This window comes from Mycteria americana, chromosome 1 (genome assembly GCF_035582795.1).
Source record: "Mycteria americana isolate JAX WOST 10 ecotype Jacksonville Zoo and Gardens chromosome 1, USCA_MyAme_1.0, whole genome shotgun sequence".
In the NCBI taxonomy this organism is placed as follows: Eukaryota; Metazoa; Chordata; class Aves; order Ciconiiformes; family Ciconiidae; genus Mycteria; species Mycteria americana.
The window spans coordinates 16,343,477-16,367,373 of record NC_134365.1 but is presented as its reverse complement, the minus strand read 5'-3'; the positions used below and the strand labels follow the sequence as shown (position 1 = coordinate 16,367,373).

The 23,897-nt window shown below is 36.8% G+C and overlaps 1 protein-coding gene across 2 annotated transcripts in view; it reads left to right on the top strand.

The window, feature by feature from the left end:
• The window catches only part of COG5 (component of oligomeric golgi complex 5), a 198,454-nt gene that overhangs the window by 8,789 nt on the left and 165,768 nt on the right, over positions 1 to 23,897 (top strand). For both annotated transcript variants that reach the window (XM_075491921.1, XM_075491927.1), the window contains exon 6: positions 2,228 to 2,348. In XM_075491921.1, coding sequence (XP_075348036.1) covers positions 2,228 to 2,348 — 121 coding nt within the window. The remainder of the gene's footprint in view (positions 1 to 2,227; positions 2,349 to 23,897) is intronic.

The following is a 23,897-nucleotide window of genomic DNA, read 5'->3' as shown; positions in this document are numbered from 1 at the left end:
TCTGTTATGCAGGTGGTCAGGTTAGAGGATCTAGTATCTGTGAACAACTCCACTAGTAGATAAAATTTTTTATTTCCATTACATGGTCCTTATATATTGCATTCTTTTACAGTGACTGGGAGTTTTATTAGGTTGAACAACTCATGTAAATGGAAATACTTGGGTGAAACAGAATCTTTGTCAAGGGCACAATGCAGTAGCAATTGCTGTGAAGTTAAGAGTGCATCTTCAGTGTCTTGGGATTTTTCTCCTCCTTCTAATTCACAGGGCCAGAAGTTAAAACCTTTTTTTGCTCTTGTGTCTAAATGTGACTTTTCCCATCTCTTATTCAGTTTGATAGTCCCTTTAAAAGATTGTTTCTTGGGATAGGAGATAATGAGCAACAATCAAATGAAAAAGAAATAATCTTTTGGCATGTAAAGTAAAAGATGGTCAGAAGATAACTGAAGTTGAATTCCTAGGGAAAAACATTAGCCAGAGGTATACAATTGGATTAGAGAGTAATTGAATTTGAAAGCAAAGTAGTAATACTATGCCCTCTTATTTGGCGAAGCACAATGCACTATATAAAAAGCTATTTTTGATTCATCTTGCAGAAATTTAGTTCACAGATATGAAAGTGATATGTGGATCAAAATTTTTCTAATTAAAGAAATGACTTAATAAAAACTAATACGTTAATCTCTCAAAGTAGGGTAAGCCCCACTTGGTTCTCACTAACGGTAATAGAAATCATGTGGTTAAGTTGTCTTAGAATGCTTAGGAAACTTGCACTTCAGACTATGTGATACAGAGCTAAAAGCAGCAAGAGTAATTGTGCTTTTGGTGATTTGCCTCAGTGGGGCTTTGTCTAATTTTTCCTTTTTGTTCTGTCTAGATGTTTAATAAAATTAGACTATAAATATTTGTATTTTGATTGGTTTGTGCTGGCGTAGGGGCTGCTGATAAGTTGTGCAGTCCACTGAATATTGATTGAAATGACTCACTTGTGTATGTTTTCATATGTGTACTTTAACATTAGTTTCCAAGACATTAACTTGAGTCTAAAAAAGAGGCTCAAAGTCTGTCAGATACTAAATTTTTTTAAAAATAATTTTAATTTAATTTTGATATCCATAAGGTAAATATTTCAGGATGCTTTGCCTTCAGTACCAGGGAAAATACCTCAGAACAACTATGTCTTACTCATTCCAAATTTCTCATTTACCTCTCTTGTTAATCTGATTGCAGATGTTGGACTGTACCTGTGACTGTACTGAAGTCCACATACTTTTTAACCTTCTCCTGAATTGCATTTCTGAATTCTAGTTTAGATGTTACCCACTCTAGAACGTTGCTTCTCCTGTAGCGTGTACCTCCTAGCCCCACCGACCCAATCCAGCCCTAGAGGAACTCTACACTTGATGTAACTCGTACTATTTCTCTGTCTCTATTATTTACTGTGTAGAAGGAGAAAACCTGTTTCAAGATCTTACTTGAGTGAAAAATTATGAAACTATTATGTTTGATTCAGATGTCAGCAATGGCTTTTTTTCTAAATTGGTGCTAACGAAAACATATACAAATACATTTCCTAAAAATTTACATACGCATCCATCTTCTTACTTTTTAGCCAAGAATGCCTGTATTTTAATAAACCTATGAAAGAATGTGACTAACAGATGGCTGAATGAAGGTGACTGGTCTTAGGAAAGTTTCGCTTAAAATGAGTTTTTGCATATATTCCTACCTTAAGTAGTCAATATCTGTAATAACAATTTAGCCTTTAAGTTTTATTGTCCTTTGAAGTAAGTGCTGCCATTTTGCTTATTTTGGATCAATATTTGATTGGTAAGACCAACTTCTTAATTTTACTAAAGCTTACAGAGGGGAGGAATATTGAGGAGACATGCACAATGTAAAATAAATCTCACTTTAGTTAGAAATAGAACATGTCTCTGTCATAGGGTTCTGAGTTTCCTTTTATTTTTTTTTTTTTTACTAATAATGACAGCATAATCTCAGTAGCCTTGTGAATGTAATTACCAGCTTTTGAAAGTATTGGTCTATATTGCATAAAATCATGTTAAAGAAATCCTGAAAAAAGGCGTTTCAGTGTTCTAAAGTTCCTTGGTTTTATGCACATTCATATTTAATTTTTTGGTTAAAATATTTCCATATTTGAGGCCTAATATTATGTGATCATAATATACTGATAATATCCCCTAATGCTACGATTTCTCTACAGGCTGCCTGTGACTTGCTGCGGAGGATAATACGCATCTTGTATCTCAGTAAGAGACTTCAAGGACAACTGCAAGGAGGAAGCAGAGAGATAACAAAAGCTGCCCAGAGTCTCAATGAACTTGGTGAGTCCTTCTTAGTTACTTTTAGAGGCATTTTTAGTTTGTACTCATATGACTCGCACTAGCGTTTGACTTAAAAAAACAAAGAAACCCCCAAAACTTTTTACTGTGGTTCTTGCTGTCTACTTCCTGATTTGAACTGAGAAATGGTGTGGACAGAACTCATTAGTACCTTCATTTTTTTTATATGACTTCTGTAGATAAAGGTATTTAATTACATGAAAAGGCTATGATTATAATTTGTGTTCTTTTGTGCAACACTTTTTTTGTGGAGCATTTCATTTGTAATTGGTTTGTGCTTGTATGCTGAAGGTGCTGAAACACCTTCAGAGGCAGCAGATATATATTTAGCTTTTGGAAGACATTGCACTACAATAAGGCATAGTTTGAATTACAGTTTACATCCTAAAAGAACATTATTGGCTCTGTGGCCTTTATGAAAGCCATATGTGATACGACATACAGATACCTAACCTAATTCAGATACTGGAAGCATTCTGCTGCACTAGTGACTAATTTACCCTGTATTTTATTGGCTTCTAGGAATAATGATTAAATAGTTCTCATGAAGCTCATGTTGCATTGCTAGATTGTTTTCTGTACTTGAGCTAGCTTGGGCATTTCCACACTGTGCTGCATGATGTAGTGAGGAACATCCCATTAGTCTTGGATATAAGTTGTTGGTGTTGTGTACAGTATCTTGCTAGCTCTTTCTCCTTTGGTTTAATGGTATTAAAATTTCAGCTTCTGAAAATAGGTTGTGGGAGGGCTGAACTATCAAACATTCAGAATCATCCTGAAGTTTATTGTGCATATTTGTCACTACTGCTCTTTTTATATTGTGTAATCAAAAAATTATTAGACAGTGACTTAGTCTTATAATTAGCAGATGCTGTGTTGCAAACAGAACGTTTTATATTTATTTAGTATATCAGTTTGACTGAAGCACTTAAGCAATTGTGGCATTCTAAGCTAGAATATTTTTGCTAATTTTCTATTTTTTCTAATTTTTAATTTTCTTTTCATTTTGGTCTCCCCTCACATCTTCAGGATATATAAAGTAATACTGTCTTTTAACTACCTGAATTACAGGTCTTGTGGGATTAATCTGAATACTAGATCCTATTAAAATAATTAGTACAATTTAATGGTAAAATCTGAGATGTTTATCTTGTGTAGTTTTTAGGATTTCTTTCTTTTAAAGAAAATGCCTTTTATTGCTCTCCTTCCTCTCTTTTTTTTTTTCTTTCACCATTTTAAAAGAGAGCTTTCACTTTCTTCTGTTAAAGTGTCACAGTCTTTTGAGTTTCTTGTTTCCAAATACTTGGTCTTTTCCTGAAGCTTAGAAAAGCCTGAGTAATTATTATTGTTAAAGACAAAGGGAAATGTGTCCCCTTAGGAAGCCCTTTTGAGTTTCATCCCACAGTCTGTAGTGGGGGTGCCAAGGCTTGTGGTTCTTAATTTAATCCTTAATTAATCCTTAATTCTGGATGGTTTATGGCCTGGTAAAATCCCTTGTCTGCTGTCATTTCTCTCTCCCTCTCTTCTTGGTGTCTCTTCCTTTCTTCTCTCTTACCTCTCCATCTGCATCCCTCCCTCCCTCATCTTTTGCGTGTCTGCTCTTTGCTATCCTCTCCTGCCCACCTTGGCTGGTCTGAATTCTTGCTCCCTCCCAGCTGGCCATGATGCCCAGCACCTGCGTAGATGGGAGCATCCCACTGAAGAGTGGCCGGTGTGGTGGGCTGGAGGTGTCTGTCCTGGCTGGTGCGGTGATGGCTTACTGGGCATGGGGCAGCTCCGTTCAGAGGGGAGGAAAGTGCATACTGGCTTGAGTCAGCACATTTCAGGGTACCGCAGTGGGAGTCAGTGGAAAGGTAGTGTGTTGCAGGGAGGCTGGATTTTGGGGTGTGGCTGGGGAAGCATCATGCTGTGCTTCTGGCCTTGGAAAGCATTGGGATGTGTGGGAGATCTGTAGGGTGGAGGTGGTAGTGGCGTGGAGCAGGAGAGCAGTGAGGCTGTGGCAACTTGGGGTGAGGTTGTGGAAATGCTTTGTTTCAGAAAGATGGGAAATGTGATGTAGTGCTCTGTGGCGTCGGGAGGGTGGGAAACATGGGGAAGAGACACTGGGCACTGGTTATTCGGTGGTGAGATACAAAAGCTTTGGGAGGGCTTGGGAAGTACTACAACATCTGATGGTAGTAAATAGGTGGTAGACATGAGTGGTAAGAAAGCCTAGTATTGGATCGGGAGCTCTGCGTCGTGGAGGCTTGCTTTTGAATTGGGGATCATGGCCAAGATTAATAGTAATATGTGTTTTTAGCCAGGCATTTCTGAATATCCCTTTCGGCTCTCATTCAGGGAAAAATTCTTCCCATTGTTTGTTACCTTTCTGTTGTACATGTGGTGCAATATAATTTCTGCTTTGTTGAAATCAGCAGCGCTGTGATATTACTGTGAAAGCTTTGCATTTTCTATGGTATAATATACCTTTTATTAGTTATAGGTTATTCTGGGTGGAATGATGGGGTAACTGGCCATTTATTTTTATATACTGTTACACTGTGTATGTTTGGGGGACACAAACGCGTGTGTGCCCGTTTAGTTATATGTATTCAACATATATTTCCTCAGCAAATCTATGTTAGTTCACTTACAGCTTTTACTTAGATGTGTCTTGAAGTTTGTTTTGCAGTGATGGGAAAAGATATGATAAAATTATAAAATCTTGGAATTAGATAGAACTGTGGGTCAATCAGAGGAACTACAAGAAACAATAGCTTTTACTGAGAAGGGTTTTTTAATTGGACACTTTGTTAAGTTGCTAGTAGTCTGCAGGTCTCCAGCTTCAGTGGATGATGTTAGGAACTCTGAAAGCACTCGGTGATATTTTCACTGAGATCTCTACTTAAAGCTAAAGTAGGTCTAAAATTCCTCTGTGTTGCGCTTTCACATTCTTTGAAATTAACTTCCCACTTTGGCACAGTAAGAAGAAAAACTGAATTCCCTATGTAATTTTTAGAGATTAAATGTGATTAATATGTATATATATGTGTGCGTGTGTGTATAGATATATAAAATCCCCAAACTTTCTTCTGCAACTCCTCCACCTCCCAACACACTTTGTGTTCTCTAGCAAAGTAGAAACAGAGCTGTGATAGTCCATTGAATAAGCTGTTAGCTGCTTGTGTAGTGACGATTCTTCACATTATACCATCCAATTCAGCATACGGATAGGTAAAGCAAGTGGCATATTCAGATGTCACACAGTCCCTAATGCAGTGAATTACATGCCCTGACTATGCTTCTTGGTGATATTTTAAAATAAATATTTTATAAAGTGAAAAAGAAACATTCCTAATCAAGTTTAAACTTGAATGTGACGAGAAAATGGTACACTCTACACAGTTCCCTTTCACAGAAGAAATTCTGCAGGTATTAAAAAATCTGCTGTCTTCTATGTGTGTATGCAGAAATTACTGTCAGTAGCAGTGGCCAGTAACTGATGAGATGAAGATGAAAAAATTCTTAGTTGTGCAGCAAATGGCTAGCTTGACTGTGGACAGGTTGTTAATTCCATCTATCAGTTACAGAGCTAGCTCTGGACAACAAAGGATTTATATCTTTTGCTTGTTAAATACCTATAACTGATGTCATCATTATTCATATAAATGCCTAGACTTCTTTTAATTATAATAAACTCCTAGTCTCTATATATGGTTGTATTCTAATTTATTTCACAGCAAGTGAATTTATTTGCTTGAATGACCTTGTGAGCATATAATACTTGTAGGCAGGCTCTCACAGCAGCCATAATTTTGCTTTTTTGTAAACTCACTGTTAGTCTGTGACTAAGCTGTGCAGCCATAAAATGAAGGGGAAGGAGTCTACTGAAACACAGTTTTGGGTGTCTTCAATGCTCCAGGACAATACTGCCTTCCATGTAACTTATGAGAAGAGAGGATGGGGGAGGATAGGACTATGACCTTACTTTAAAGCTAAATAATTGTAGAGAAAAGGCAAAATATTGTCAGTCATGGAAGTCTAGCTAAAATAGGGAAAACCCTACATATGTATTGTGTTCTTTATAAAGAGGGAGCAAAGCTTATACGTGGCAGTTATTTAGGCTTAACGTGACAATAGAAGACTTACGGGAAATTCAAAGAAATAAAGCTCAATTTTGATGATGTTTGTAAAGAAGTGTAGTTTGGATGGAGAAAACTGAAATTAGTGAGGATATGCATGATACTGGGTGAAATATAATTTGAAAGAAGTTTTTTGACTATGCCTGGAAGGCCTCTTTGTAGCTGGCATAATGTAGGTGGTGGTAGCCCTGTCTTCTAAAGTGCACTCCAGAACTAGTGACATCTGCACAAAGGTGACAGTGATCTTGGGCCTAAAAAATTCTCTTGTGGAGGCTAGAAAAAAATTGGACTTAGTGCCTTCCTAATGTAAACAAGATATGTCATGATATCATTTAAACAAGAAAAAGCCTGGATATAGCCGGTATGTCTGGTAGATTAAAAATTAGAGGAAATGGGAGGAGGAAAATGACCTCTTGTCTGCCTGCCTTAACGGGGATTGCATTGGTGGGACCTTGTCTTGTCCAGTATTGAAGTTTCTCTGTCTCAGTGTGCTGTTCTAGTGTTCCTAATACATGTAGTACCCTGGAGTTTCCACTGAAAGGGAACACCATTGTAAAGATTGTGATGTTATCTATAGTATTGCATCTCTCGTCACCCAGTTTGTATCATACAGTAATACAAAATAATACTTGATAGAGGCAGAGAATTAAATTTCTTTTGAAAATTCGCTGTTTCTTTTTACACTTAGTTCTTGTAGAGATGTGTTGTAGTAATGTCACATGATCTGTTTTCCCTATCTTTGAAATTGCTTATGACATTAAATAGAGCAAAATCTTTCCAAATATTTTAAACCTAAGAAGTCTATTTTTTTTTCTTTTTCTCTGTTGCTGTTAAAACATGGACCTATTCCATAGAAAGGAGAGTGTGTTCCTTTGTGTGCATATGTATGTTATGTTTATGTATATAAATATTTATAAAACAAATATAAACAGTAGGTATATTCATCCTAATATATCTCAACTGCTTTTCAGAGTAATCTCTTTGTTCTTAATGGTTATCTTTGGGAACTCCTGGGGAGAGAGATGAGATTCCAGAAGACAGGAGAGCTTGCTTTATTGAAAATAGAACTCACTGGCTCCTGTTTTATTTAGACAACTCAAACTAACTTGACTTCCTTAAGCAAAGAAACTCTAGAACAAATAAACTATTTGTAGGAGTCTAGAATATGAAAATGCTATTAAATAGTAAGCCACATAGATTTATCAAGGATGAATCCTGTTTAACCAACCACATTTTCTTTGCTGGCAGCATAACAGGTCCTAGAACTAGAGAGATCAATGACCGTCTTGTAGTTTGATTTAAATAGGGCTCTTGACACCTCGTCACGCTAGCAGGATCAGCAATATAATCCAGATGAAAATGTTGTGCAATGAATGCAGAAGTTTTGAGAAAGTCATACCCCAAAAGTCGTCATCGGTTGTTCACTGTTGCCCAGCAATATATCAAGTGGGGTTTTGTTGAAATGTGTTCTGCAGCTAGCTCGTGTTCTCATTAATGATTTGAGTGATGTAATACGGTATATCCTTATTAAATTTACAAGTAATAATCAAGCAGAGAAGAATGGAAAGTATGTTGGGAAACAGGATTAGAGTGAAGAATATACTTAGCAAATTGGAGATACGTCTTAGCTGAACTGATTTCATTTCTCTTCCAGACAAGTGCAAAGTCCTAGCAATAAATAGTTGTAGTTAACATCAGGAATAGGAGAAATGACTGTATGGATAACAGTTCTGCAGAGAGGCTTGATAGCTCCTCACGAATTGAGTGCAAGCCACTTGTTCATTTGTTTCGTAGCAGCATGACATTGTTGGCAATGGAATTTGTACTGATCTTTGTAAGGAACGGTGTGGTGTGCAAGGCACTTGAAACAAATCTTTTGTTCATGCTTCAGCTGGAGTATCAAATCCCTTTTGATGCACCTCATTCAAGGAAGATGTAAGTTAATTGGAGGAAGTCCTAAGTACAGCAGTAATGATGGCTGAAGGTCTCAAGGATGGGCAGTGGGTGGAGGAACTGAACTGTGTGGCTCTTTGGTTTGGAGAAGAAGAAGAGGGGTCTGGGAGACAGAGTAACATTCTTCAGATAAATAAAACTTTTTCAAATCGGAAAGGAGTAAATGGCTCTCCATATCCACTGTGATTGAAACAGTAAGTAATAGGCCCAAAATGAAGCAAAGAAAATTTTTATCTAAAATGTTAGGAAAGGTTTCTGCCGATAATGGTAATTTCAGAGGAGCTGTGAAGTCAGTATGTGAACCTTTTTTAAAAGCAGTTTAGACAAAGCATGTATCAGAAATAGTTTAGATACAGGTGGTTTTGCCTTGAAGCAGTAGGACTGAGAAAGCTGACCTGCTACCAGTCCTTTGTTTCTCTCAGAGATGCTCTTCCCCGCCCCCAACCCCCCCCAGCTCAATAGAAAATGTATTATAGGGAAGTTTTGGTTTTGGTTTTTGGTGGTGTTTTGGTTTGGGTTGTTTGTTTTTTTTTTTTACTTACACTGTTGATGTAAAATTTGCTTCCTACAAGTTGGTTTGTTGGGCACTGTGCCCAGATACCTTCTGGAATATTAGGACAGTGTGACTGGAAAATTCATGCCATCACTTTAGTTCAGCCTCTTCTTATCACTCCTTCAGATGAAATAGTAGATAAATCTCCTCAAAGACCTTCAGCTCACCCCTCTGACACAATTACTTCTCTTCTGGTTACTTACTATGTGACTGACATTCAAGTTAACTTCACACAGTTCATCCTATTACTGGAGTGCTGCAAAAATTGACGCTCAAAACTGTTATGTCAGTGTTCTCTAGGAGGCTGCAGTGAGCAGAAGGAAGGTGATACTGATTATGTGAATGTAAATGTTGTGTATCTAATTTTTTTTTCCTTTGCCAGGAAAGAAGGCAAGCTATCCATTTCTCAGTTTTTAAGAAAGATGTTAATTTACTCCTGTAAGTTTTTAGTCATAGAATCATAGTTTGGGTTGGAAGGGACCCTTAAAGGTCATCTAGTCCAACCCCCCTGCAATGAGCAGGGACATCTTCAACTAGATCAGCTTGCTCAGAGCCCCGTCCAACCTGACCTTGAATGTTTCCAGGGATGGGGCATCTACCACCTCTCTGGGCAGCCTGTGCCAGTGTTTCACCACCCTCATTGTAACAAATGTCTTCCTTATATCTAGTCTGAATCTACCCGCTTTTGGTTTAAAACCGTTATACCTTGTCCTATCGCTACAGGTCCTGCTAAAAAGTTTGTCCCCATCTTTCTTATAAGCTCCCTTTAAGTACCAAAAGGCTGCAATAATGTCTCCCCGGAGCTTTGTCATCTCCAGGAGAATAACCCCAACTCTCTCAGCCTTTCTTCATGGGAGAGGTGTTCCATCCCTCTGACTATTTTTGTGGCCCTCCTCTGGACCCAATCCAACAGGTCCATGTCTTTCCTGTACTGAGGGCTCCAGAGCTGGACGCAATACTCCAGGTGGGGTCTCACGAGAGCGGAGTAGAGGGGCAGAATCACCTCCCTTGGCCTGCTGGCCGTGGTTAATATTTGGGAAGGATGATGAATATTTGTTTTGTGTTTATCAAAATACTAAGCACTACTAGTCAGTATTCAGGAAACAACAGTTCTAATTTGTTGAAAACTTAAATAACTCATTTTAGTGTAAGTGTTTGTACTTGTTTGTCTCATCCATATCTATTGCAAGTTGGAATTACCTGTACCTATTGTTTCCACAGTGTGCCTTATTAATTGGCTATTAAAACAGTGTAAATGATCTCACTAAACCAGAAAGACTTATTCTGAAGTGATTGCAGATTGGCTGACCATAATATTTGTCCTTCAGGTTAAATATTGTTGTATAAAAACTATTCCATTTTAACTGCTGCAGTTTTTGAAGCAGCATTAAATATGCATTATGTATCTGTACACAAGTATTACTACATTTGCAATGGTAAGCTGTCTGAACACCTGCCATAGATACTGTGGTAGCTATCTTTCACTGCTGCCTTCTTCCCATGTCATATTCAGGGATGAACTTAATTTTTTTTTTCTATTCCAAGCAAAAACTTGGAGTGTATGATTGCCAAGCCAGATCTTGTGTTGAATCAAACTGCAATTAAAGTGAGGAAGGACTTGGTTACTGTCATGTCAGTGAGGTCTTTCACTGCTAGTACACAGAGCAGACAGATTTGTTGATATTAATATTGCTGTGCGCAGTTTCTCATAAGAATCAACACATATCAGTCTGGAGGGAAAAGTTGCTTTCATGGTACTTTCGCTTAGGGATTTAGATGCAGTACAATTTACTTCCTTGTGCAAGACCTAGTGTCCTCTAAAATAAGATATCATGTATCTGTGTAGCACAATGCAATTTCTGTAGGGGTAAGTGAACTGATTTGATTAATAGAAATTACATGGCCATGCTAGCATGATGCTTTGCCTGGGGTAATTAGTCCTGCTGAGAATGACTGAATTGTATTACTGTCTTGGAGCCATCTGCATTATTTTTGAATGTCACTGCTTCAGGAGGTGGTACATCTGCATCCATAGTAAGTGCAAATACCTTGCTAAAACATTTTTCTTCTGTCCCTGGTGGTGTTAGCAGTAACTGCCAGACCTTCACTGAAATTGGGCTAAAATATACTATGCCTTTCTGTAACTGAGTGTAATCTCCATGTTCTTCAATTTCATGTTGTTCCTTTCAGATGAGGTGGTTTTCTGTTTTGGTTTGGTTTGGTTTGTTTTTCCTGAGGCTCTGTTACCATAAAATGGAAGATTTTGCAAAAAGTTGTTGCGCAAAGTTTTATTTGTAGTATTCCAGGCCAAAAAGACCTCTCTGGTGGGGTGGCCAAGCAGACACACAAAATAATTTAAAAGCCTTAATATCTGTAGCTTTAAAACAAAGAGTCTTGTACTGTTTGGAAACTGAGAACTCATTTTTATATAAAAGCTTAATTTTTCCAAAATCAGACTTAGAAAAATTTTAAAAATAATGAGAAGTTCTTCACAAACACTAAGCCAGTGTTACATGTGAAATACATACAGAATACACTGTCTGAACTGCTCTTCTTCAGCATCTCTGGTAAAAACTGAAAATGATGGCCTGGTGCTCTAGATGCATTGTGATTAACTGTATATGGTGAATAGTGCATTTAATCACAAAGTAATTATATAATATATAGTAAGTAAATATATATACCAGATACTATGTTTCTCATGGATAATACTGGTCATTCCGTGACAGATAGATATATTGCAAAACAATTATTCTTTATTTTTAATGTGATAATGTTGATAGAACCATTCAGCTTACATTCATACAACAGAGGCAACTGAAGTTGTTATTTTATACATTGATGAAGAAAAAGAAAAAAGCATGTTTGTAATGCTTCAATTTACTATGTTTAGAAAGATTCTGGTTTTATTAGTTGATCTGTCTTTTCAAGGAAAGGAGTGCCCTGAAAGCTATGGATAGTTAGTGCTAACAAAAAATCCTCTTGGTTACTAAGAAGATCTTGTTATTTTTTCTAGTATTGTTCCTGGCGTCATGTTTGCCAGTCACTACTTGATTTATTGTAAATTAATGGAAAAGGAAGAGCTATTCAAGCTTCTGCTGAGCCGTGATTCATGAATTATGCTGTACAACCAAATATTTTGTGTAATGAGTGTATAAGCTAGTCCTTGTGCTCTTCTGTAGTTGCTATACCACCCACTTAGTTCTTTCTCTGTTTCAATTATACATACAACAATCTTGTTCTAGGTCATCTTTTTTTATTTTATGTCATCTTTACCTTTTATGCAGAGTTAAGGTGCTTCGTGGATATTAATTTATTTTTTGTTGGCTTTTGAAATAAAGAAAGAAAAATCTTGACAGTATGTAACAAGTTCATTAATTTGACCTATTCACTTTAAGATACTGAATTAATGTGCATGTAACAAAATGACTTGCAAAACTTAATACAATTTTTCATTAGTAAGAGGCTAATAGTGTAAGACCTCTTTACACTCTTAGAACAAGGCAGACAGAACATACAGATTTTACCATCAAATTGCGTTTTGCTGTGATTAGGATTCCTAGCTTGGAAACCTTATGTTAGACAAAGCATTTTATGTAAAAATGTTTTACTTAATCTCTGGCATGCATTTTTTTTCTAACCATTTTCAATGGACGACACTAAATAATTACAGGCACATGAGAGAAAAGACTAAGTTTGAATTGATACAAGAAAAAAATATCTGGTTGGAATTTTGTTTTTCAATATAACCTTTACATTAGTAGGGCTTGAATTTACATTTCCTCAGGTTTTTGAAAGTTTGGTTTCTCTTAGTGTACCTGCATTGTAGTAGCACTGCTGTGTCACTGTTTTCCAAAGTCATAACTGTACTGATCTCTTGAAATTTAATTTTCTTTATGCATACAGTTCTAGAAAATTAATCCAGGTTTAATTGTAATGGTGGGTTTTCTTGATGTCTAGTTTCCTTTAAACAACCATAAACATGTTTCAAATTTGCCATATTGAGTGAATTATGAAACTATTTTTTCATGTTAGCATTAAGCTGATTTCTGGTTTTGATGAGATTAGTCTTTTAGCTATAACTACTCGAAGAATTTGATTTTTCTGTATTATGAAGCAATTGGTAATTTTAGTCTCAAGTGTACAGACCTTGTCAGAGGGCTGTATATCAGATATTTTAAAGTGAATTTAGTACTCGGCTTTCTATCTTGAGGTGTTAACGTGTTCCTGAGAGGTATGTTATTGATGTCCCGTTAGCAAGGCTGTGCCAGAAGTTAATTACACTGTGTTCAAGTTGCCTTTGCTGTAGCACATGGAATATTTCTTACAGTTTTTATCCTGACTCTAGGCCCATCAAAGACTATTTTCTGTCTTTTGCTCTTTCTTTCTCCCAGTTACAGATGTCCACACCTTTTGTTCCTTATGTTTCTGGAAAGCTTTGCTCTTTCAACCTCCTTGTCATCTGTTACTCTGAATCTGATCCCCACTATTTCATTACTAATACAAATTATGATTATTATTGTCATGATCTAATGTATGGAAGTGTCATGGTTTAACCCCAGCTGGCAACTAAGCACCACACAGCCACTCGCTCACTCCCCTCCGGTGGGACGGGGGAGAGAATCAGAAGAGTAAAAGTGAGAAAACTTGTGGGTTGAGATAAAGGCAGTTTAATAGGGAAAGCAAAAGCTGCACACACAAGTAAAGCAACCCAAGGAATTCATTCACTCCTTCCCGTGGGCAGGCAGGTGTTCAGTCATCTCCAGGAAAGCAGGGCTCCATCACGCGTAACGGTTACTTGGGAAGACAAATGCCATTGCTCTGAATGTCCCCCCTTCTTCCTTTTTCCCCCAGCTTTATATACTGAGCATGACGCCATATGGTATGGAATAGCCCTTTGGTCAGTTGGGGTCAGCTGTCCCAGCTGTGTCCCCTCCCAACTCCTTGTGCACCCCCAGCCCACTCGCTGGTGGGGTGGGGTGAGGAGCAGAAAAGGCCTTGGCTCTGTGTAAGCACTGCTCAGCAATAACGAAAACATCCCTGTATTATCAACACTGTTTTCAGCACAAATCCAAAACACAGCCTCATATACTCAGCTACTATGAAGAAAATTAACTCTATCCCAGCCAAAACCAGCACAAGAAGTTTTGGTTGTAGGCCAGTATTGCACTGAGCTAGGCTTCAGCAGGTACAGAGTAAAATCTGGGGCCTGACAGCTCTTGATTTATTTGCTTCTGACAGTTCAGAGGACTCCAGTGGGAAAGAAGTGATAGTGGACAAGAACTATGGAAAGGGAGAGAGGATGTGATGGACTACCAAAAAGTGTTTTCTGCTGGGAGAGGAATTATTATCAGGACAGCAGAGTAGCTGCACCAGTCATGCAGCTGCATTTAAATTCTGTCGTGTACTGTCATGCGCATGAGGCACGAAGAGTGTTTGCCCTGGTAGCACATTCCGTTCTGTGTTTGAGATTAAGCCAGTACTTCTTATTTCTTAAAACCACTGAAACTACAGTGTTTTCCATCTGCTTTGGTAATGTATCAGATGGTCTGGGGCTTTGAGAGCCAGAGGATATATCTGGGGTCTGTAGTCCCACCTGGGTAAGGCTGAAACAGAGGGGCTTGGGAATTTTGAAAGGGGAACTGGTTGGAAATGAAGAATAGAAGGAGTGACGGAAGAGGGAAGTTGTAGAAGAAGGTGTGGGTAATTACACTATCCTATCTTTTCTCATTAATGACCTTAAATGTAAAGGCCAGGTCTCATAAGGTGGGCTTTTTCCAGTTTTTGTTTGTTTGTTTTGCGATTAGTGAATTTAAATGTGTGACTCTAAAATCTGAAGCCTATACTTATATTCTCTTTCTCTAATTACAAAATTCTCCTTCTGCTCTCTTCTCAAAGTATCCCTATAGAGCAGAGAGGAATTCTACCAAACCTGTTTCTGTTTTGCAGTTAAGGAATACTTGTTCCCCACCAGAGGGATGGTATCCCAGCTGGTAAAGGTGTTTGGACCTGTTTTTGCTTTACCCCTTGATCATTTTAAGCATTTGAACAGTAAACATTTTTGTGTTTGTTAGCTAGGGTGTGTCATGAGACCAGGGATATGAAACAATTTGGAAGAACCGTAACATAGATAATCTTGTATTTGTGAATGCTTGTGTTTAGCCAAATACAGGATAAATATAACTTCAGAGGTTTTTAAAATTTTTTTTAATTACTTTGAAACAGTTATGATTGTGTAACAAGTACAGATCTTAGGGCATCTTTGAGTTTTGAGACAAAGTGTTCTGTTACTGTGTAGTCATACTTTTTGATAGAACTACATAATTAAAAGTAGAAATGAAAACTATGGGTTTTTTTTCCCAGGTGACATACAAAAATTATCAAGACCCAAAGATATCTGCAAGCTCTGCCTTTGAATCTAGTAAATTTTTGTGCACTGACTTTAAAAGTCTGTATTAGTTTAAAAAAAAATAAAATGGTGCACACCAAAGATGAGAAAAGGGTTTAAAAGAATTACTTTTGGCTGAGAGAGAAGGGAAGAGAGACAGAGGTTAGCTGTGAATCTCTGAAAGATTATCTTTCTGTATCTTGTAAATTATCAATACACTGTAGAGAGCAAGAATAGCTGGCAAGAGTTTGAAAAGAATTTGTAGTGTCTTTTACATATTATATAAACAAAAAAGTATCTACTCACAGGTGTCCGTGCATGTTCATGAAGAGAAAGGCAAGTTGGATTACCTAATTTAAAATAATAAGTGAATGCAGGGATATCAGCAAAGCAGAGAGATGTCATCTCTAAATTGAGTGGTGGTTTATTCTCACTGTATTTCAATAGGCATAAAAGTTTAAGGTAAATAGTTAAGAGCTAGGATGCAGAGTACCTCTTATAAACAAACAAGTCAGTGACACTAACAACTAATATGGAAAAATTCAGTTCTGTAGAGTTTGACACCATTTACAGCTAGAATGATGCATCTGAAAGAGTGTGGATCTAGTTGTCTGTTCTGCTCTGTGTGGAGGTTCTCCAAGGAAATGGCACTTTTATGTTTCAGGCGGGTCTGCATATGCACTGTCTGAAGCTCTGGTAGGAATTGGCATTTATAACTTTCTCTGTTCTCCTCTTCCTTTCCTGAGCATTTATGTACTTGGAAATTCAGTAGTAAGCTGCAGGCTAGTTCTTCCAGAACCAGAGTGATCATCTCTGAGGTGATCAGACTCAGTGGTTTGAGTTCAATAGATAATCACTTCCCCATGGGAAGGTGTGGGGAAATGTCACATGTATTTTTTTCTAGGGGAGTTGGCTGAGGGTAGCTGGGAGGATGTGTGCTTCCTTTTGTTTCTCTGTGGTCAATGGTGAAATCAGTTGTTTAGTGGTCAAGGAAATAACACTGAGAAGCAGTTCATAATACTGATCTTTTTCTTTCTGCTGGGACTTAAGCATTTATTAGTGCATAACCCGATGGTTGTACTGAAGAACAACATGGTTAGCTCGGAAATAACACTTCAGTATTGTGTAAATATCTGAGAAAACAGTTTCTTTTTTTATTATTTTTGAACAATCAGATTCAGAAAGAGTGAGAGAGAATAGAAATGGATGAAATGGACAGGTAACTTGTGATCACCAAGGAAAAGAAGAGAGCATTTGATTAGAATGCTCACTAGAAGATCAAATAACGGTGGTAGAAAATCATGTTTGGAAAATTTCATTAGGGGTAACAGAATGAGAAGTTACTGTAGAAGTAGCTGTAAATGCATATAGATCAGAGCACCAGCTAACAAAATCCGAAAGATGTTACTTTCACAAGCCACTGAATTAAACCAGAAAAATGGAAGCATTGCTGTCTAAGCATGTTTCTGACGTGTGGAAGAATGGTGTTGGGAGCCTAGACTATTTGTCCTCTATGGCCAGTGGTAAAAAGTCACCAATTTCTAACACAGGAATTATCAACAAGGAGAAACACTGTTCTGGAACCTCTTACAATAAATAAACTTACTGGATTTGGAAGTCACTTGTTGCTAGAGTGGCAAGTCGTGAGGCACAGGGCAAACTGAGAATAGACCCAGTGTTTAATGTTTCATTTTTGAAAGAGTTAATTTTCCAATGCAGAGGATCTTCTGTTCAGTAGTTTGGACAAATGTATTTAGACAAACTTGGAAGTCAAAAGCTTACTGGGACGACTATATTAGCTTGTGAAATACTGGCTTTTTGGCAATCAAGAAAGAAGGTAGTCCTGGCTAAAGGCCTTTTCTAATGTAGTGACAAAGCAAAGACAACAACTGTAATTGGAAAACAATGTGTAAACACAACTGAATGCATTACAAGTGTAGAGTATAGATACGATAAATTTAAAGTATTGCAGAAAAATCCATGGCTGGCAGGAACCAGAAAGACACCTATGATGGAATAATCTTATTAATATATAGGTTTCCAGATTGTTCATAGAGATTTAGAATAGGAGGAGTTTTCAGTAAATGCTCTTGCTTTATTTTTGGAGGCAAGGTAATTTGTTCTTCCATGAAGTAAGGATACCTTGTAATCCAACAATAACCAAGGAGGATGTTATACAAATGTATTAACTTCCCAGAGCCATTTGTTTGTAACTCCTTACTGAATGGGGAAGGGGGAAATCCAACTTGTGTTGTTCCAGCATTCAGAAGGAGAAACAGGGTATTTCTGTTGAAATCAAAGTCAGTTAGACACAAAGCTGCTGGAGAAAAATAGTAGAGAAGTTGAATTCATTTGAAAGAATAATTCAGGGCTGTAAAGCTGAATTAATGATAGTCAGTTACGTTTTTATGGAAAATATGTGTTGTCAAACAAATGTGTGTATTTTACTTATTTGATTAAAGAAATTGTGTAGATGCAGTGTAGATTTATTTTAGGTGCATAATCTACAATTTAGAAGACTTAAATCTCCTTTAAGGTATTGTTCCCCTAAGTAAGTATGTAAATAAGCCATCTTCTCACCTCACAGTTGCTCTACGTTCTCGGTAGATAATTTTGTTACTAGGGGAGCTGAAAGGGAAGAACAGAGGTAAGAAAGGTAGTGGTAGTTTTATATGGGTGTACACCTCAGATTAAGGCAGACTACTGGAGAAGCAAGCTGTGAATAGACAGAGCACCTTGAATGTTCAACAAGTACACATAACGTGCTTTTTAAATAAAAGAAAAAAAGTATGATCGCTGTTTTTACAAATATGAAAACATGGTACTAAGCTTCTGTAAAGTGTTGGAATTGGACTGCATCCATGCTGGGATTGCTTTACCAATGTTGTTTCTGTTTAGCATTCATGCAGCTATGTCAGGCAAATCTATACTTCTGCAATAGGAAATTGTGCTGTACAGATAAAAACAAAGTCTTGTGGATACCTGTGAATAAATGTAATTCTACATGTCACAGTAGGAGATTAAATGGGCTCTTTTCTTGAAGATTAAGACTGTAGAGGTGCATTCATGGGGAGAAAATAAAGGGTCGCAGAAGGACTCTTTGATTAGCAGAGAAAGAAATGACAAAAGCTAAGGACTGGAAAATGAGGCCTGGCAAATTCAGAAGTATAAAATAATTGCAAAATGAGATTGTGTACAAAATTTTGTTGTAATTCCTCAATACTGGTTGTTCAAATCTTAAACATAATAACTAATTGAAGTGTGAGCCAGTTCAGGTTAAAAAAATCTAACCAAATAGCTATGAAAACAAGACTGAAGTCAAATCTTTGTTCAGGTCCTGGATGCGAGCCAGTATTCCTGTAACTGTCATTTCTGCCTTGCCTTAAAAATCAGTGAAGGTGTTGCTGTATGTAATATAAAGTAATGAGTAGTGTAGAGTAAGATTTAATTCTTGCACATAGGAAACAGCTTTAAAAATAAGCTGTTTTCACATGAGTATTTTTTCCTCTTTGTCTCCCAACTCATGCACGTAATTTTCAAATATTAGTTTCATCAAGAATTTTATGGACTCTTCTCAGTTATGGTTTGAAAAGTAAAGTAGTCCACTCTTTTTATTTGTTTACCATTCAGGGCCAACCTCCTATTGCTCACAGGCACCAAATCTGATTACTGGCTTTGTTATCTTAAAGGTAGACCCTGTTTAGCTGAAGAACAGCATGGTCTCATATCTCTTTTCATGTCATTTCAGGGAAAGATGTGAAAACCTAACCTCGTTAAAAGAAGGAACATCCTATTATTTGAGAACATCTCCCCCCCCCCCCCCCCCCCCCCCCCGCCCCCAGTCCCCGCCGTTTTTAGCTGACCTAACATGCAAACTAAAGATGTAGTAGAAACTTGAGATTTTTGACTGAAACAAAATTGGGGCATAACAAAGTCTCAGTGACTGAATAAAAGTTTCCCACTTTTATTCCACTTAATTTAAACTGCTCCTGGAATCTGCACTGTAAGCTGTACAACTGAGGCAAGATTTGTCAGAAGCTTCTGAATACATTAATCTTTTAAAAGATGTATTTAATTTGTCTTCATGTGCACTTTTTTGTGCTTTATCCATGTTTGATATGACTGCAGATGAGCTGTGTGGCTCCATTTTATATTTATGGGCACATAACCTCATACGGTCAAAATTATTAAACTTAAATGTTTGTTCCCATTTAAACATAGAAAATGAAGTGATTCACTCAATTTGAAATTTTCTTATGATTTGATGTTTGCTTGGTAACTGTTGAGAAGATGAATTTATAATTCAAGTAACACTCTTGTTTTTATTACATGCAAAGATACTCCTAGAAAGTCTGTTGTATCTGAAAAAAACCTCCCATGAAATACCTTACTTACTGACTGCAGTAGCAACAAATCCATATGCCAAATCTTATTTTAGCTATATTATACTCCGTATACGTGCAGGTGTGTGGTATTTTGGCAAAACACAAAAAATTAGTTTTCCATGAGAGTTCTTTTTGGGTTAGGTATTTAGTCTGTGGAAGCCACTGTTGTTGTTATTGAACCACATAGCTTTGTTAAAACCTTCGCTTTGCCCACAAATTCTTTTCACATCTTTTGTTTTCTTCATTCTCATTCATTGATAGGTCTCACTTACTAGCTATTAGAGCTGTTAGAAGGAATCATAGATCTTCCTCATTACTGTTAAGGTGTTTTACAACAGCAGTGCTCACGTTCACTTCTTGTTTTGTGATGATACATACATTGCAAATAGCGTTCCTTTCCCATTTTCTTTTTCCTTATGCATGTTTTCAGCACACCGGTAAATGCAACCAGCGCACTAAGTATCACTGATACTTGTAATAACTTACTAAAGTGGGAAGCTGTCCTTTTTTTCTACTTCTCCTTTCTTCTCTGTTTATTTGTGACAGGGAGTTATGAAAAATATCTTGAAATAAGATTTGGAAGAAAACCACGGTACAGAGTAGCAATAGGTTGTAATCAGTTATTGTGCTCTTTTTTTTTCCCCCCTACTAATTGAGTTTAATTTGAAGTAAAATCTCACAACAGATTGTGAAGAGATCCTAGTACAGTTGAAAGTAAAGCTGTGCTAATATTGCTCTGTTAATAACAGTCTGACATAGCCAGAGTGACAGATTTTACAGCAATAACGTTCTTTCAGCAGTGACATTGATTTGTTTATCAGATATGGTAGCAAGCTAAACTGTTGCAAGATAGGGTAGGAAGTCAGAGATCATAGCAGGGTAACAGAAACCAAAAGTATATTTCCCAAAACCTAGCTTGAAAAGGAAACAAGGGTGTGCTGTTTGCCAACAGCCTTGTGCCGTCAGCCTGCCTGGCTGCGCAGTGTCAGGAATCAGAATGAGGAGTTAGAAATGCTTATATTCAAAGGATATAATTCATTCAAACTATAAAAAATAAATTATGTTTTAATAATTTCATGCTCTGTACCTACCACAGAACTTTCACTGTAAATCTTGTGTTTTTTCATTTCAACTGAATTTCTTTTCATTGTGTGAGAATTTCTTTGTAAAATAGGAAAACAGCTGATACAGAAATCTATAAAGTAAATACACAGGAAGATATTTCTTCCATTCTGGCTCAATTTATAATAATCACTGAAGTTTAATTTTAGCAGAGAACATAAAGATGTCTAATGATATTTCTCCTTCAGTTTATTACTCTACAAAAATAATTAAATTGAGCTAAAGAAGCAGTAATTGAAAACATACTGTGGTAGTGAAACACACTTGAAGCATCAAGACAAACTGAAGTTATCTGACCAATACAGATTTGAGGGGAAATTCAATAGCATTTTTAAAAATTTATCACTGGGAACAGACATCTAATAACATTTTATTTTCAGGTCTGTTCTTGGAATGCGTGTACTCTGTATGTACTTTGTACTCAGTAAAATGTATAGTTTATCTCAAAGAGGTAGTAGAATAATGCATACTCGATGATTCAAAGATAAGTTCTTCTTGTATTTTTGTTTATTATAATCTAAAAAATAAGGTTAGCATTCTTTCCATGGCAGATGCATGTTGCCCTGCACCTTTCTGTGGTCCTGATGGCCATAGCTGCCTTACAGCGGTTCCTTCCACCTTCTGCCCTTTTCCTCTTGACCTATACTCTCCACCTACTTCACTCCTTCTTCTTTAACACTCATTGGGTATCAGTCAATTTTGCTTTTCCTATTAGTCATTATGCCTGGCTTTTTTTCTTTTTTCTTTTTTTTTCTTTTTTATTTCAGACCCCCACCCAGCAAAGCAAAACCCAAACCCTGTGTTTAATTTTGGTTCTTGAATTGCATGAGTGTTCTGTGAAGTAGAAAAAGGAGAAGGTAATTACAGAGTCATATTCTTCTCTCCTGTTGGTGTAAGACAAATAAATTCAGTGATATTACAGCAGAATGTGTGAAGTGGGAGTGAAATTTGGCTGTTATAAAGCTGGAAGATTTTAAGACAGAAGCTGATTGTCCTTAGCTATACGTTGGAGGTATTTTGTTTGAAGAATGGGGGAGGGAAGGGTAAGTTAGTATATTTTTAATACTACATTGAAACTTCGCTAAAGAATGCTGTGTTCTCTCCTTTTAAAAGAGTTTAATGGCAATTGATAACTAAACCGCTTTCTTCAGAGGAAACAAACATGTCTAAAATACTCAGCTATGAAAGAGTTCTGATGACTAGCACATACATTGATGTTGAAAAAGAACTATTATGTGCATTGCAGTATGATATACATAACAGTTAAGAGAGCAGAAAAATTATTCCTTGTGCCCAGGTAAATTACATAGCTTGTTGAATGTATTACTTCATTTAAAAAGGAAAAAAAAGGTGGTGGTGGGGAAGAGAAGGCGTTTAAGTATATGCATGGTGGGGCATAGTGCCTGTCTGTCCAGTTCAGAGATACTCTTACCAAAAACCCTTCTGTGTAAATATAAAATAGACGCTAATGTTGAACTCTGCTTTTGGTGTGTATGCGTGTATAATAATTATGTGTTATGTACATGTGTGTATTTGTGTAACAATGAAGGAAGAGAGGTGTATTGATCTAATATGTATCCAGATGCATACATTTTTAATCTAATATGTTTAGAAATCACTGAAGTGATTCCTAGTCCCCTGGCGCTAATGAAGTAAACAGAACTTCTGACCACGTAGCAGTGCCTTGTAATCTGTAAATATTGTTGCCAACATGAAACTACATATTTGTGATGTATTTACATTTCTGTTTCACTGGTTTGTGATGTACTAGTGTGTAAAGGTGTGCTTCTTGAATATTCTAATAGATACTGGCACTGTACTCAGCTTTTTTTGTATTTTTAGTGTGGGCTAACCTCATTTTACAATGTAAAATTGAACAGAAATGCATTTGAAGTTAAAAGACAACATAGATACCAGCTAATACTTTAGGGACAGAGAACGTGTGGAAACTGGTGGTGGCTGCTTGTGTTTCTGAGATGTATTTGCTGGAATTAATATTTTTAGAGTCCTGTACAATTCTGCTTGCCTTAGGCTGAGTGGTGTGAAGTGTAATTGAACTAATGACTCACTGTGGTGAGATCATTTTTAAGAATGTGGTGGGCTTCTTATTGTACAATACTATGGCATATATTTGCCCTTTTTTCTCCAGTGATGCTGCCTATTTTTGCGTTCTGTTTTAGTCTGTCTGTCAAGCACCCACGACACACCTTCATATCCCTCATAAAATCCTTTTCAGTATCTGTAGGATATACAGGGTTCCTTCACTAGTTACTCTTTGTTTTGTCTTGTTTCTGTTAAATCTGTCGTCTTTGTGGTACAGATCATGTATGATTCTGTTTTATAATTACTCCTGTGTGTATATAGGATTGCACATATTCTTACTTGTATTACTCCCTGCTCTATGCAGAATTTTCTTTTGCGGACCTCAAAGTGTACTCCAACATGATGTAAGTCCTTTTTTTTTTTTTCTTTATTTATTTAATGAAAGATGAAGAATCGTAAATGTAAAAATGAACTTGCTTATATTCTTAAAGGCAATCAATGACTGTGATCGACATAGCCTTTAAAACCTGGCTTAATCTCTCTGACTAATTCCTAGGCTGCATTTTCTCTTTGTTATGAAGTACTGCTTCATTGAATCTGACTTTCTAATGAATGAGCTTTTAACACTAAATGTGTAGTTCTTGAGGATTTATTTAATTTTAAAAAGTAAAGTCATGTTGTCAAGAAACCATTCAAGTCTGAAAGCTTTTCTTAAATGCTTATTTCAGACAAGGACATGATGTAAGCTTATTAATGTGTTGTGGTCATTATGATTTCTTTTTTTCTTCTTTTTAAATAAATAAATAGTATTTTAAATTGATTTAAGAATGCTTTATTGGAAAAGAAATAATCATATTACGCCATTAACCCTAGAGATCCCACTTTCTCCTCCTTTTAGTGTTCAGAATACAGAGGATAGCTAGGCAGAGAAAGGAAGAAGTGTTACAAAAAAGAAAAAAATAATAG